The 13360-nt window shown below is 32.8% G+C and overlaps 1 protein-coding gene across 1 annotated transcript in view; it reads left to right on the top strand.

The window, feature by feature from the left end:
• The window catches only part of LOC131945818 (collagen alpha-1(I) chain), a 42254-nt gene extending 29140 nt beyond the window's left edge, over positions 1-13114 (top strand). Inside the window, exons 24-45 of the mRNA XM_059306420.1 lie at positions 312-410; positions 1057-1110; positions 1775-1828; positions 2092-2361; positions 2491-2544; positions 2897-3058; positions 4175-4282; positions 5259-5366; positions 6161-6268; positions 6734-6895; positions 7250-7303; positions 7615-7722; positions 7858-7911; positions 8141-8212; positions 8373-8408; positions 8801-8845; positions 9052-9135; positions 9463-9598; positions 10167-10270; positions 10413-10487; positions 11149-11343; positions 11700-13114. Coding sequence (XP_059162403.1) covers positions 312-410; positions 1057-1110; positions 1775-1828; positions 2092-2361; positions 2491-2544; positions 2897-3058; positions 4175-4282; positions 5259-5366; positions 6161-6268; positions 6734-6895; positions 7250-7303; positions 7615-7722; positions 7858-7911; positions 8141-8212; positions 8373-8408; positions 8801-8845; positions 9052-9135; positions 9463-9598; positions 10167-10270; positions 10413-10487; positions 11149-11343; positions 11700-11846 — 2289 coding nt within the window. The 3' untranslated portion in view covers positions 11847-13114. The remainder of the gene's footprint in view (positions 1-311; positions 411-1056; positions 1111-1774; positions 1829-2091; positions 2362-2490; positions 2545-2896; positions 3059-4174; positions 4283-5258; positions 5367-6160; positions 6269-6733; positions 6896-7249; positions 7304-7614; positions 7723-7857; positions 7912-8140; positions 8213-8372; positions 8409-8800; positions 8846-9051; positions 9136-9462; positions 9599-10166; positions 10271-10412; positions 10488-11148; positions 11344-11699) is intronic.
• Positions 13115-13360: the final 246 nt, after the last annotated feature.

Raw genomic sequence — 13360 nt, 5'->3', positions numbered from 1 at the left:
ATCTGTAGACAGGAGCCAGAGTAAGTTTCTAGTTCATCTGTAGACAGGAGTGAGAGTAAGTTTTGTAGTTTATCTGTAGACAAGAGCCAGACTAAGTTTTCTATTGTAGGTGTATTATGATAACTGTAGTGTAGGTGTAGTATAACTGCTGAAGTGCAGCTTCATTATGATTACATATGTAAAATATTAGAAAGCTCAATACCTTGATGGTTTTACTCATTTCATAAAACAGCCTAATTAAATATGTTGATGAGTGAGCCATGGTTGTTAAAAAGGAATAATTAATGACTGATATTGTTGATTAACCTCAGGGAGAACCTGGAGCTCCAGGTGATCAAGGCCTTCAAGGACAGAGGGGTCCACCAGGTGACAGGGGTCAAGCAGGTGTTGCTGGTGAGGCAGGACAACCTGTAAGTTTTTAAATAGTGTCAAGTCAATGTAGGATCAATAAGTCAATGTGGTGTCGAATTTGTGTAGGATCAAGTCAATGTGGTGTCAAATTTGTGTAGGATCAAGTCAATGTGGTGTCAAATTTGTGTAGGATCAAGTCAATGTGGTGTCAAATTTGTGTAGGATCAAGTCAATGTGGTGTCAAATTTGTGTAGGATCAAGTCAATGTGGTGTCAAATTTGTGTAGGATCAAGTCAATGTAGTGTCAAATTTGTGTAGCAACAAGTCAATGTGGTGTCAAATTTGTGTAGGATCAAGTCAATGTGGTGTCAAATTTGTGTAGGATCAAGTCAATGTGGTGTCAAATTTGTGTAGGATCAATAAGTCAATGTGGTGTCAAATTTGTGTAGGATCAAGTCAATGTGGTGTCAAATTTGTGTAGGATCAAGTCAATGTAGTGTCAAATTTGTGTAGCAACAAGTCAATGTAGCTTGTTAAAAAAATTTAATATTTTATATTTCCGCCTCTAGAATTTTTTTTTCTTCTAATCTTGATGAAGAAATATTAAAGATTTACAACTAGTCACTAGAGGGTTAATTTCTTATATTTTTACCACTAAACTTTCTTATTTTATAATCATCTAATGAGCTATTTTATTGAATGAAGGGACCACCAGGACCACCAGGACCACGAGGTAACCTTGGCCCACAAGGTTTGGCTGTAAGTATTCATTTGGCTATCATCAGTGTTTTATTTAATCAGAAAATTCATGAAAGTTGAAATGTTCAATAAAAAAACATTAAAAAAACGATATTTGTGAATAGCATTGTATTGCAGATGTCTAGGTACAATGGTAAAAAATATTTTTTTTTTAAATGGATTTTTCTTTCACAAAGAATCAATAAATTAAATTAAATATTTTTTTAATTTCTTAAAAACTAATATAAGGAAATGGTAACATGTAACTATATTTTTAAAACATGACTATTGTAATTTTAAATTTAAATAGCTACTGGAAACTTAAATTGAAGTAAGAGATAAGGATCACAAACTTAATTAAAATAACTGACACAAACTTAAATTGAAATAACTGACACAAACTTAAAGTGAAATAACTGACACAAACTTAATTAAAATAACTGACACAAACTTAAATTAAAATACCTGACACAAACTTAATTAAAATAACTGACACAAACTTAAATTGAAATAACTCTCACAAACTTAATTTAAATAACTGACACAAAATTAATTAAAATAACTGACACAAAATTAATTAAAATAACTGACACAAACTTAAATTGAAATAACTGACACAAACTTCAATTAAAATAACTGGTACAAACTTAAATGAACTGATACAACTTTTAAATATTTTTTTAAGGGACCACAAGGAGAACGAGGACCAGCTGGTCGTGCTGGACCACGCGGTGCCAGGGTCAGCAATTTATTTTTTTTCATTTTAAAATAACCAATCAGTGTCTAGCATAATCTGATCTTTGTTTTAAAATAACCAATCAGTGTCTAGCATATCCTGATCTTTCTTTTAAAATAGCCAATCAGTGTCTAGCATATCCTGATCATTGTTTTAAAATAACCAATCAGTGTCTAGCATATCCTGATCTTTGTTTTTACCTAGGCTAAGATATAAACAAAGAAAACCAAATTTAATTTAGGTAGTTAATTGTTAACAATTTTTAGGGTCTGCAAGGAATTGCTGGACAAGATGGCCCCACTGGACCTCCTGGACCTATAGGTACCGCTGGAAGCACAGGACCCCCAGGCCCAGGCGGAAGCGCTGCCAACAAAGGAGACGCAGGCATTCCTGGGCCCCCTGGTGACGTTGGTACCCCTGGAAAAGATGGACCCCCAGGACAAAGAGGACCCCCAGGACCTGTAGGACCACAAGGTGTGAGAGGAGTTGAAGGCAAGGACGGTGAATCCGGTTTACCTGGCGCTGATGGGCCACCTGTAAGTAGATTTGATCTATGTGTGCAGCCAGCATAGAAGTTGTTTTATAAGTTATGAAAATTATCAATGTAAACTTGACACACTAAAATCAGTATCAAAATGTTTAAAAATGATTGGTTCCTTATCTAGGGTGCTCAAGGTTCGAAAGGATCAAAAGGAGAGTCTGGACCTCAAGGAGACCAAGTAAGTTTTTACATTTTAAAAAAAAATGTAAATTTGACAACAAAACAATAATCAGGTTCTGCCATATTTTATGTTAAACCATGAATATATTTATATTGAAATATTTTATAAATATATAAACACTGACAGAGTTTATAAAAAATAATTCAAAATGGCTGAAATGTGAATACATATGTGTTGTTTAAACTTTTCGAAATTAAAAGTATTTTTAAAAATTATTTATCATTTTCTTGCAGAGTTATCATTTTCTAACTCAGCAAGAATATTTAGATATTTTTCTAGAAAAGAACTCAATGTTTCAGTAAGAAAATGCGCAAGATTTGTTCTAAAAGATTTATCATCTTCTTTAAAGGGAAAGGAGGGAGCACCTGGACAGAAAGGAAATAACGGTGATGCAGGACCTCAGGGAGCTGCCGGTCAACCTGGTCAACCTGGACTTAATGGACCCCCAGGTCTTCCTGGACCAACAGGACCTTCAGGGCCACAAGGGGCTGCTGGATTACAAGGGGAAAAGGTATGGAATGCCTCAGGGATTTTTACTGAAAATATCTTTCTAAACCAACTTACTTCTTATATCATATATCCATGATCCCTAAGCAGTAATACATTATTTCAATCATAAATTGTCTGCACTTGTTTTGCTCAAAATAAATGAACTACTACATATGAACACAATTCAATATTTTACTAAAATTGATTATAGGGAAGTGCTGGTGAAACTGGACAATTTAATTTTTTACTAAAATTGATTGTAGGGAAGTGCTGGTGAAACTGGACAATTTAATTTTTTACTAAAATTGATTGTAGGGCAGTGCTGGTGAAACTGGATAACTTAATTTTTTTTACAAAAATGGATTGTAGGGAAGTGCTGATAAAAAACTGGTCAATTTAATTTTTTTTTCTAAAATTGATTGTAGGGAAGTGCTGATAAAAAACTGGACAATTTAATTTTTTTTACTAAAATTGATTGTAGGGAAGTGCTGGTGAAACTGGACAATTTAATTTTTTTACTAAAATTGATTGTAGGGAAGTGCTGGTGAAACTGGACAATTTAATTTTTTTTTAAAAAATTGATTGTAGGGAAGTGCTGGTGAAACTGGACAATTTAATTTTTTTTACTAAAATTGATTGTAGGGAAGTGCTGATAAGAAACTGGACAATTTAATTTTTTTTTTACTAAAATTGATTGTAGGGAAGTGCTGGTGAAACTGGACAATTTAATTTTTTTTACTAAAATTGATTGTAGGGAAGAGCTGATAAAAAACTGGACAATTTAATTTTTTTTACTAAAATTGATTGTAGGGAAGTGCTGGTGAAACTGGACAATTTAATTTTTTTTTAAAAAATTGATTGTAGGGAAGTGCTGGTGAAACTGGACAATTTAATTTTTTTTACTAAAATTGATTGTAGGGAAGTGCTGATAAGAAACTGGACAATTTAATTTTTTTTTTACTAAAATTGATTGTAGGGAAGTGCTGGTGAAACTGGACAATTTAATTTTTTTTACTAAAATTGATTGTAGGGAAGAGCTGATAAAAAACTGGACAATTTAATTTTTTTTACTAAAATTGATTGTAGGGAAGTGCTGGTGAAACTGGACAATTTAATTTTTTACTAAAATTGATTGTAGGGAAGTGCTGGTGAAACTGGACCACCTGGATTTGCTGGAGAAGCTGGACAACCTGGCCAGCCAGGCAATGATGGCTTACCTGGAGAACGTGGTACACCTGGATCACAAGTAAGTCTTGAATTCCATGGTCAACGTGGTCAAGTTAATCTCTATCCATTATATTATGAACCACCCAATAGAACAAATCTGTCACATAAGCCCCTTGAACCACAACATAGAACAAATCTGTCACATAAGCCCGTATAAACCATAAGATAGAACCAGTGGCGTAGGTGCGGCACTTAATGGTGTCACCCCCCCCCCCCCCAGAAGCATAGAGACCCTTCCCAGGGACAAACTTCCAAATTTTCGATTTGCACCCCCGCCCTCAAACTTTCAATTTGCACGCCCCCTCAAGTTTTCGATTTGCACCCCCCCTCGAGTTTTTCTCTATATATTTTGCTATTTTTTGCCTTGGTGTCACCCCCCTAAATGGTGTCACCCGGTGCGGTCCGCACCCCCCGCCCCCCCCCCCCCCTCGCTACGCCCCTGGATAGAACACATCAAGGCCCCTTGAACCACTAGATAGAATAAATCTATCACATAAACCCTTGTAAACCATAAGATAGAGCAGATGTACCACATAAGCCCCTATAAACCACTAAATAGAGCAGATGTATCACATAAGCCCTCTTGAGCCACTAAATAGAGCAGATGTATTACATAAGCCCTTATGAGCCACTAAATAGAGCAGATGTATCACATAAGCCCCTATAAAGCACTAAATAGAGCAGATGTATTACATAAGCCCTTATGAGCCACTAAATAGAGCAGATGTATCACATAAGCCCCTTATAAACCACTAGAAAGAACAGATGTATTACATAAGCTCTCACGAGCCACTAAATTGAGCAGATGTATCACATAAGCCCCTATAAACCACTAAATAGAACAGATGTACCACATAAGCCCTTATAAACCACTAAATTGAGCAGATGTATCACATAAGCCCTTATAAACCACTAAATAGAACAGATGTACCACATAAGCCCTTATGAGCCACTAGACAGATCTATCACACATCACTTGATGGCTTTATTTGTAGGGTCCCCCAGGACCCCCTGGACCTACCGGACCACAAGGAGAGCGAGGCAGCCCTGGATTTACAGGTGCCCCTGGTGATTCTGGCCCAGTTGGTGTAGCAGGAGAACAGGTAAACTGACAGTGTAGAAAATAATGAAACATATGTCAAGAAATATAACCTTTTGGGAAAAATATGTAAAGAAATACAACCTTTTTGAAAAAACATGTCAAGAAATATAACCTTTTTGAAATTTCTGTCAAGAAAAAAACCTTTTTGAAAGATATGTCAAGAAATATAACCTTTTTGAAAAAAATATGTAAAGAAATTTAATCTTTTTGAAAATAAGCACAACAACCTTAGTATAAAAAAAAACCCCAATTTTCTTTATATTCTAGAAAGTCAAAAACAAAATAGTAGGTTAAACCTAACATGTTTGTTTGCTTTTCATATCTCGTTATAAACATTCACACATATCTCATTATAAACATTCACACATATCTCATTATAAACATTCACACATATCTCATTATAAACATTCATACATATCTCATTATAAACATTCACACATATCTCATTATAAACATTCACACACTTTAATTCTGCTTTCTTTTATTAACTTTTCTTTTATTAAAAAATGTCATATTTTGACAAAGCATCACTCATAACTTGTTACAAAAATGTAATTTCTTATTACAAAAATTAAATCAATGCATCATTCATATCTCGTCACAAGAATTTAAACAAAGCATCAATCATATCTCATTACAAAAATGTAAACAAAGCATTATTCATGTCTTGTTACAAAAATTAAAACAATTTGATTCAACTTTCTTGTATTAACTTTTCCTTTCTAAAAGAAACATTTAAGTTCCCAACTCATTGATGTCCTTGCAGCTATGTTTAAAATAATTTGAAATCTACAGGGTGATACTGGCCCACCTGGACGTGATGGAAAAGATGGACAACCTGGAGCCACTGGCCCACCTGGAGCTCCAGGTCCTCAAGGATTCCCAGGAGATCCTGGCTTGCGAGTTAGTGTTTTAGTCACTTCTAACATGCCAGTTTAGATTCATTACGAAATATCAACTATAACTCTTTTAAGAAACTTTGTTGTTATTTATACCTGTTTAAGTATGTTACAAAATATTATCAATGTCCCTCTCAATAAATGTAGTTATTATTAATAAATCTTAGTAAAAAATAACAGTTTATTATATTTCTGAATTAAACATTGCACTAATGACTTTGTCAGTGATTAGTGTATTAACAATTTGTAAAAAATGGTTAAAATTTCATTGCGAAATACTCATATTTTTACTTTTAAGCTATCTGAGAAAGGCATGATTATTAATAAAAATCTTTTAACAATAGAAGTGTTTACTATCAGTTGGTCAGTACAGACTCAGTACAGGGGTATTGAATGAAGAAAGACACCTCCCCAGCCTCCAATAAGTTAGATCTTCTAATGTGCATGAATGTTTTTTTCCTCCATCAAGGGCGAGGCTGGTACTCCTGGCAGTCCTGGTCAGCAGGGTAGAGACGGTGAGAAAGGAAACAGGGGCCCACCAGGCTCTGCTGGACCAATGGGACTCAATGGACCACCAGGTCCTCCAGGATCATCAGGACCACCAGGACCACAGGGTGATAGGGGAGATAAGGTAAATTTGTTTTATTTCTAGGGCAAAAGGGGAGATAAGGTAAAATTTGTTTTAAAAGGGGAGATAAGGTAAATTCAGTTTTAATTTTAGGGAAAAAGGGGAGATAAGGTAAATTCAGTTTTAATTTTAGGGAAAAAGGGGAGATAAGGTAAATTAAGTTTTATTTTTAGGGTGAAAGGAGAGAACTTACTGGTTTGTTTTTTCAAGGATTAAATTTTCATGTTTTAGTTTCCATTAAAAAAATTTAATGATTCTCAAAATAAACTAAAATAATTGAAATAAAATTAAGATATAAATTTTAAAAAAATATGTGCAATAGAATTTAAATTGACCTAATATAATTTATTCTTTCAGGGTGATCGCGGTTCACCAGGTACACAAGGCAATGCTGGACCACCTGGACCTCAGGTAATTAATCATAATAATTAAATGAAAATCTTAGGTAATTAAACATAATAATTAACTGAAAATCTCAGTTAATTAAACATAATAATTAAGCACAAATGTCAACAATTGGATTATTTCTTTTGCATGTTTGGCCCACATCCATTTTCTTTTCTGCTCTTATTGCTAGATAAAATTATAGTGAATAATGTAACAGCATCAGCCATAGCAACGTTTTTTGTTTATATCCTATTTTTAATGTCTGATAGCTGGTTTAATTGCCAGATAAACATGATAGAGCATAAGCTAAAAATAGTTTTTGATGTAAATTTTAGGGTCCTGCTGGTCCCGCTGGAGAAGCTGGACGTCGTGGTAAAAATGGAGCCAAGGGAGACAAAGGCTGGCCTGGACGACCTGGAGGTCAAGGTTTACCTGGACCACAGGTTAGTTTTGAACTTCTTATAGTCTACATCTTAGGTTGCTATTTATTTTTTGGTAATTTTTCATCACATTATTATATATTATTTTATATATAATCCCATATATAATTTATATATTTTCTTCAAAACATAATCTAGGGATCCAATGGTGAAAGTGGACCACCAGGGCCCCCAGGACCACCCGGCCCATCTGTAAGTCAATTACAAAATTTACATGTTTCACATAATTACTGTGAGGTTTTAAAATAATACCTTTGAGTATTATTATTATTTAAATTCTAATTAAACTTAAGTTATTTTGAGTAGGCATGTCATAAATTACTTTTTATTAGGATACTAAAAATTGTGGTTGTGAATAAGTGAGATAACTGTTGAGGTTTTAATGATTTTGTGACGATGGATTAATTTTGTTTTCAAACAGGGATCTGTTGGACAGAGAGGACTCCCTGGCAGGAATGGAGAGTCTGGACCCGCTGGACGACCTGGCAACCCTGTAGGTTGAAAAAAAAATTGTCTCACATACGGCATTGTGCTGTTCCATGTTTTATATTGTTACATGTTTATTTTCAATTCTTATCTGTTTTGATTATGTGATTTATTTAAAAACTAAATTAAAAACCATGTAAAAATAAAACCCACATTTTCATTTGTAGGGCCCACGAGGACCCGCTGGTGATGATGGCCCCTCAGTAAGTTGAATTTTCTTTTCGGATTCAAATCTAGTTATTCTTTTTGAAGATTTTAGTTTCAATTTTTGGAAGATCTAAAAAAAATCAAACTTTGATTTATTTAAAAACAAATAATAAATACCACATATTAAAAAAAAATTAAATAATAAATAACACATATTTAAAAATAAATAAATAATAATATTTAAATAAATAATATTAACATATATTTAAAAATAAATAACACATATTGTCTTGAAGTTCTCTGTAGTTCAAGGAAAATTTTTAAAAATGGGTATGATAGATTAAGAATGGCAATGCAATGAAGTACTTTTTTCCTGGTTAGAAGTTGATTTAATACTGTAATCCTCACACTTTATAAAATCTCATGACATTTTTTACTTCCAATTTAGGGCCCAGCTGGACCACCAGGACCTCCAGGACCACCAGGCCCACCTGTGAGTTTTTGACAATTTTTTTTAAAATGCTGAAACTGTAATCACATTTATATCTACACAAGAACCAGTTACTTTGTGGTGAAATGTATTAAAAATGTATCTAAACATTCATTGGGCAATAAGTGACATTGGTCATGTTTTAGATATAAGGAAATACATGTTTTTAACACTGGATAGTAATTACTTTTAAAAATCTGAATATTCAGGGATATGCTCCAGTTTACCCATCCAGTCCCAACTTTGGAGGCAAGGGCAACGATCCATATCTGCAGTACGATCAGCCCATTGAGGTAAGAGACTTGGTGTTTGCATGTATCAAATAATGGTAATGTATTAGTGTAATGATAATTTTATGCTAGAAGACTGTGAGGTGATATTTGATTTAATGTCAGCTACTTGAAATGTTTAGTTAGGATTGAGAAAGCTAAATATATATTTTCCATGTCATTTTCAAAATGGTATTTTAAATATAAGTTCTTTAATCTAAACTTATTTTGTTAAAGTATTTCTCATTTTAAATTATATTTTATAGTATTCTTATTGCTGGTAATATAAACCTTATCTTCTGCCCCTTAAGGCAGCAAGAAATTGAAAAAAATCTGACAAATTTATTTTAGGACACAGAAAGTGGATATGAAGGCTTAAACTTGGCCAGAGAGGCTTTGAACCGTGTCTACAAACCCACTGGCAGACGAACATCTCCTGGTCAGACCTGCAGGGATATTATCAGAGCTAACCCAGAGTTTAAGAGTGGTCAGTAGCCCGCATTTGTATACAGGCTGTAGTGTTGGTCAAACATTTTTTACCCAACCTGTAGAGTTGGTCAAACATTTTTTACCCAACCTGTAGTGTTGGTCAAACATTTTTTACCCAACCTGTAGTGTTGGTCAAACATTTTTTACCCAACCTGTAGTGTTGGTCAAACATTTTTTACCCAACCTGTAGTGTTGGTCAAACATTTTTTACCCAACCTGTAGTGTTGGTCAAACATTTTTTACCCAACCTGTAGTGTTGGTCAAACATTTTTTACCCAACCTATAGTGTTGGTCAAACATTTTTTACCCAACCTGTAGTGTTGGTCAAACATTTTTTACCCATCTTGTAGAGTTGGTCAAACATATTTTACCCAACAAAAATGAATATGCAATTCCACAAAAAATTTCTGTGGAATATAGGATTGATCCTAATAATAAATTATTAAATTCCACAAAATTTTTTAGGTGAATATAGGATAAATCCCTGTATTTAATTATTAGTTGTCACACAAATATTCAGGTGAATATTGGATCAATTAATAATTAAATTCCACACTAATTTTCAGGTGAATATTGGATTGATCCCAATGAAGGCTCTGCTAATGATGCCATCCTTGTGTACTGCAACTTTGAGACTGAGGAAAGCTGCATCAATGCCAACCCCAACAATGTTAGTTGCTATTCTTAACACTTTCTTAAAAATAAGTTGAAACATTGAAGATTTTGAAAAAAAAAACTCTAGCTGTAAACAAAGTTTATGAAATGGTTGTTTTCATCAAGTTCTAAACCTTTGCTGTAAACTGACATTTCAGTTCAGACAGGATAGATGGACCAAGAACACCAAAGATGGCCAGTATTTCATGGAAGATGTCAACAATGGCAAAGAGGTTGGTCAAAATATCAAACTTCTTTGGTTAGAAGATTTTAATGAAATAAATCATCTGAAAGTGTTAAATAATTACACAAAAGTTAAATTGAATTATTTTTAAACATCTATTAAATTAATTATTAATTAAATTCACTGGTACCACAATATGAAAAAGTGAAACAAATTAACGAAACTACAAACTTTGCTATATGTAATTATATTTATAATTCACGTACGGCTATTAAGTACTTAATTAAAAATATGTATGTATGGTAGCAAACAACTACAGATTTTGAGGTGTGGTTTTTTTTGTTAAAAAGTATTGAAGTTATAAACTAGTGAATCCCCATTTGTTTTACACTTCTTGTTAAAAAGTATTAATGTTATAAACTTGTGAATCCCCACTTGTTTCATGCTTCTTGTTAAAAAGTATTGATGTTATAAACTTGTGAATCCCCATTTGTTTTACACTTCTTGTTAAAAAGTATTAATGTTATAAACTTGTGAATCCCCACTTGTTTCATGCTTCTTGTTAAAAAGTATTGATGTTATAAACTTGTGAATCCCCATTTGTTTTACACTTCTTGTTAAAAAGTATTGATGTTATAAACTTGTGAATCCCCAGTTGTTTTACACTTCTTGTTAAAAAGTATTGATGCTATAAACTTGTGAATCCCCAGTTCTTCTACAAAGCTGACTCCCAGCAAGTCAAGTTCCTCCAGCTACTGTCCTCTGGGGCTCGCCAGACAGTCACCTACACCTGTCTCAACACCATCCCCTATGGCATCAGGTTTGTCAGCAGCTCAGGTGAGGAGATGGACACCGTGGAGGGCAGATACAAGAAGTCAACATTCATTGATGTTTTTGATGACTGCGTAAGTAGCTTATTTACTTTGCAAGTAGACATACATTTTTTTATTCATAAGATAAATGTTTAAAAAGTTCTTTAGTCCTAACCAGTTAATAAAAAAATAGCAGTCAAATAATTGATGTTAATTTTTTTTAAAGAAGTAAGTAAAAAATTTTTTTTACTCCTATAAATGGTCATTAGAAAATAAAACATCTATAAAAACTATTTTGACTTAAAGAAGTGTATTTTTTAAAATGCATTCTGTCTAAAAGTCAATGAAACTTGATTTTTAAAATCAATTAATAGTAAAATAGTGTTACAGATACAAATATGATTAATTATTTTTCTTCTCATGGTTTCCTTTGATTCTATCATTTCCAGCGCAAAGACAACCAATGGCACACAGCAACCTTCAGCATTAAGACCAACAAGACTGACATCTTGCCATTGACTGACATGCTTTTGTTTGACATTGGCAGAGAGAATCAACAGTTCGGTATAGAAGTAGGAAATGCCTGCTTTAGTTAATCAGTCATTGCCATTAAAGAAGTAATCATTGTCAATTTATTAAATCGGTTTTTTAAATACTTAATTTTCTTTTAATTTTTTTTTAATTTTTATTTTTCCATCTGGAGTTGGCAGACATCTGGATGAAACATTGCTTTTTAAATTGTTTTTCAGTTGGCAATTTCTAAAAGTTAAGAAATTATCTTTTTGAGCTTGTTCCTGCGTATTTTAATGACTTAAAATGATTGTTGGTTTTTAACTATTTTGATCATTTTACAGTGTTACATTTTTTATAATTCACACTTGCCTTATCATAATCCGTCCATCTATTTGACATTTTTTGTTGTTGTAATGTGAATTAATATAACATGAAATCGTTCATTCATGTCATGCTATATATAATGGTTGCTGAAAAAAAATGTTTTAAAAAATCTTCCAAAATAAAACATTTTTGATAGAAATTTCTAAAAATTGTTGATCAAAAAGTTAGAACTATTTCTCAGAATAGCTCTCAATATAATTTTCATTTTTGGGATTTATATATTTTTTTTTGTAACAACCAAAGAAAAATGCCTGTATTATATTTTTAGTAGTCATTCAGAGAAAAAGCTTTACCAAATTTAAATAAACTGTTACACAATATATGCAGCAGTGTGTTGAGTGCAAGTCTGAATGAATGTGTGCTAGTTCTGTGTTCTGTAACATATGTTGAGGGTACTATTTCAAAGACAAAATGAGAACTTGAATTTGTTTTAGTTTTTTTTTTTTGTAAATGTAGAGGTAAGAGCCATTTATTTTTTGACAAGATCCATGAATTTATTAATGCTGTTATGGCAATCGTTGCTACCATCAGTCATTGCACACTGCCTGATGCCATTTTCTTCATTCCATCCAACTAGAACCATAAAAATTAATTTGCTGCCTGCTGTGATTTTACTACACCTTTGGTATTCAGTGCAGTTTTAACACCACGCATAACTTATAACCCACACTATGTATATCTGCAGTGCAATGTTGGCGATTGAGTAATAGTTTCATCATAAATTCATGGTGATTGTTTTTAAAATAACTTGATGCTTTCTTGCTCTTTATAGTAGTTTTATTCAGCATTTATACTGGTGAAGTTTTAAACTGAAATATGTGATTTTAACCTGCTCCTTGTTTGATGAGATGCTCATTTTTTTTCACAAAAAATATATAAAATTGAAAATGTTTTTGAGGAAAAATGCATTAATATCATCAGTCACCATTGTGTTAATGAAAAAAATAAAATTTCTGTCCAATATAAATATTTATTTTCCCTGAATTTGTTTTTACTTCATACATTCTTTTTAAGAGCTTAGTAAAATTTTGAAAATTAAAATAAATACTCAGCTGATACAATATAGATCTGGGGTTCAAAAAGATTATCAGGAACTACATCCATACACACCAATGTGCCATTAAGATAGGTCTTTCTGGAGCTACATTACATACCTAAATACATTAGAACAAAATCCTTACTGATATCTAAAAAATGTTCACAAAATAAATCT

This window comes from Physella acuta, unplaced genomic scaffold (genome assembly GCF_028476545.2).
Source record: "Physella acuta isolate Inbredline_101_S28 unplaced genomic scaffold, ASM2847654v3 ptg000535l, whole genome shotgun sequence".
Lineage (NCBI taxonomy): Eukaryota > Metazoa > Mollusca > Gastropoda > Physidae > Physella > Physella acuta.
This window is presented reverse-complemented; position numbering and strand designations above follow the sequence as displayed.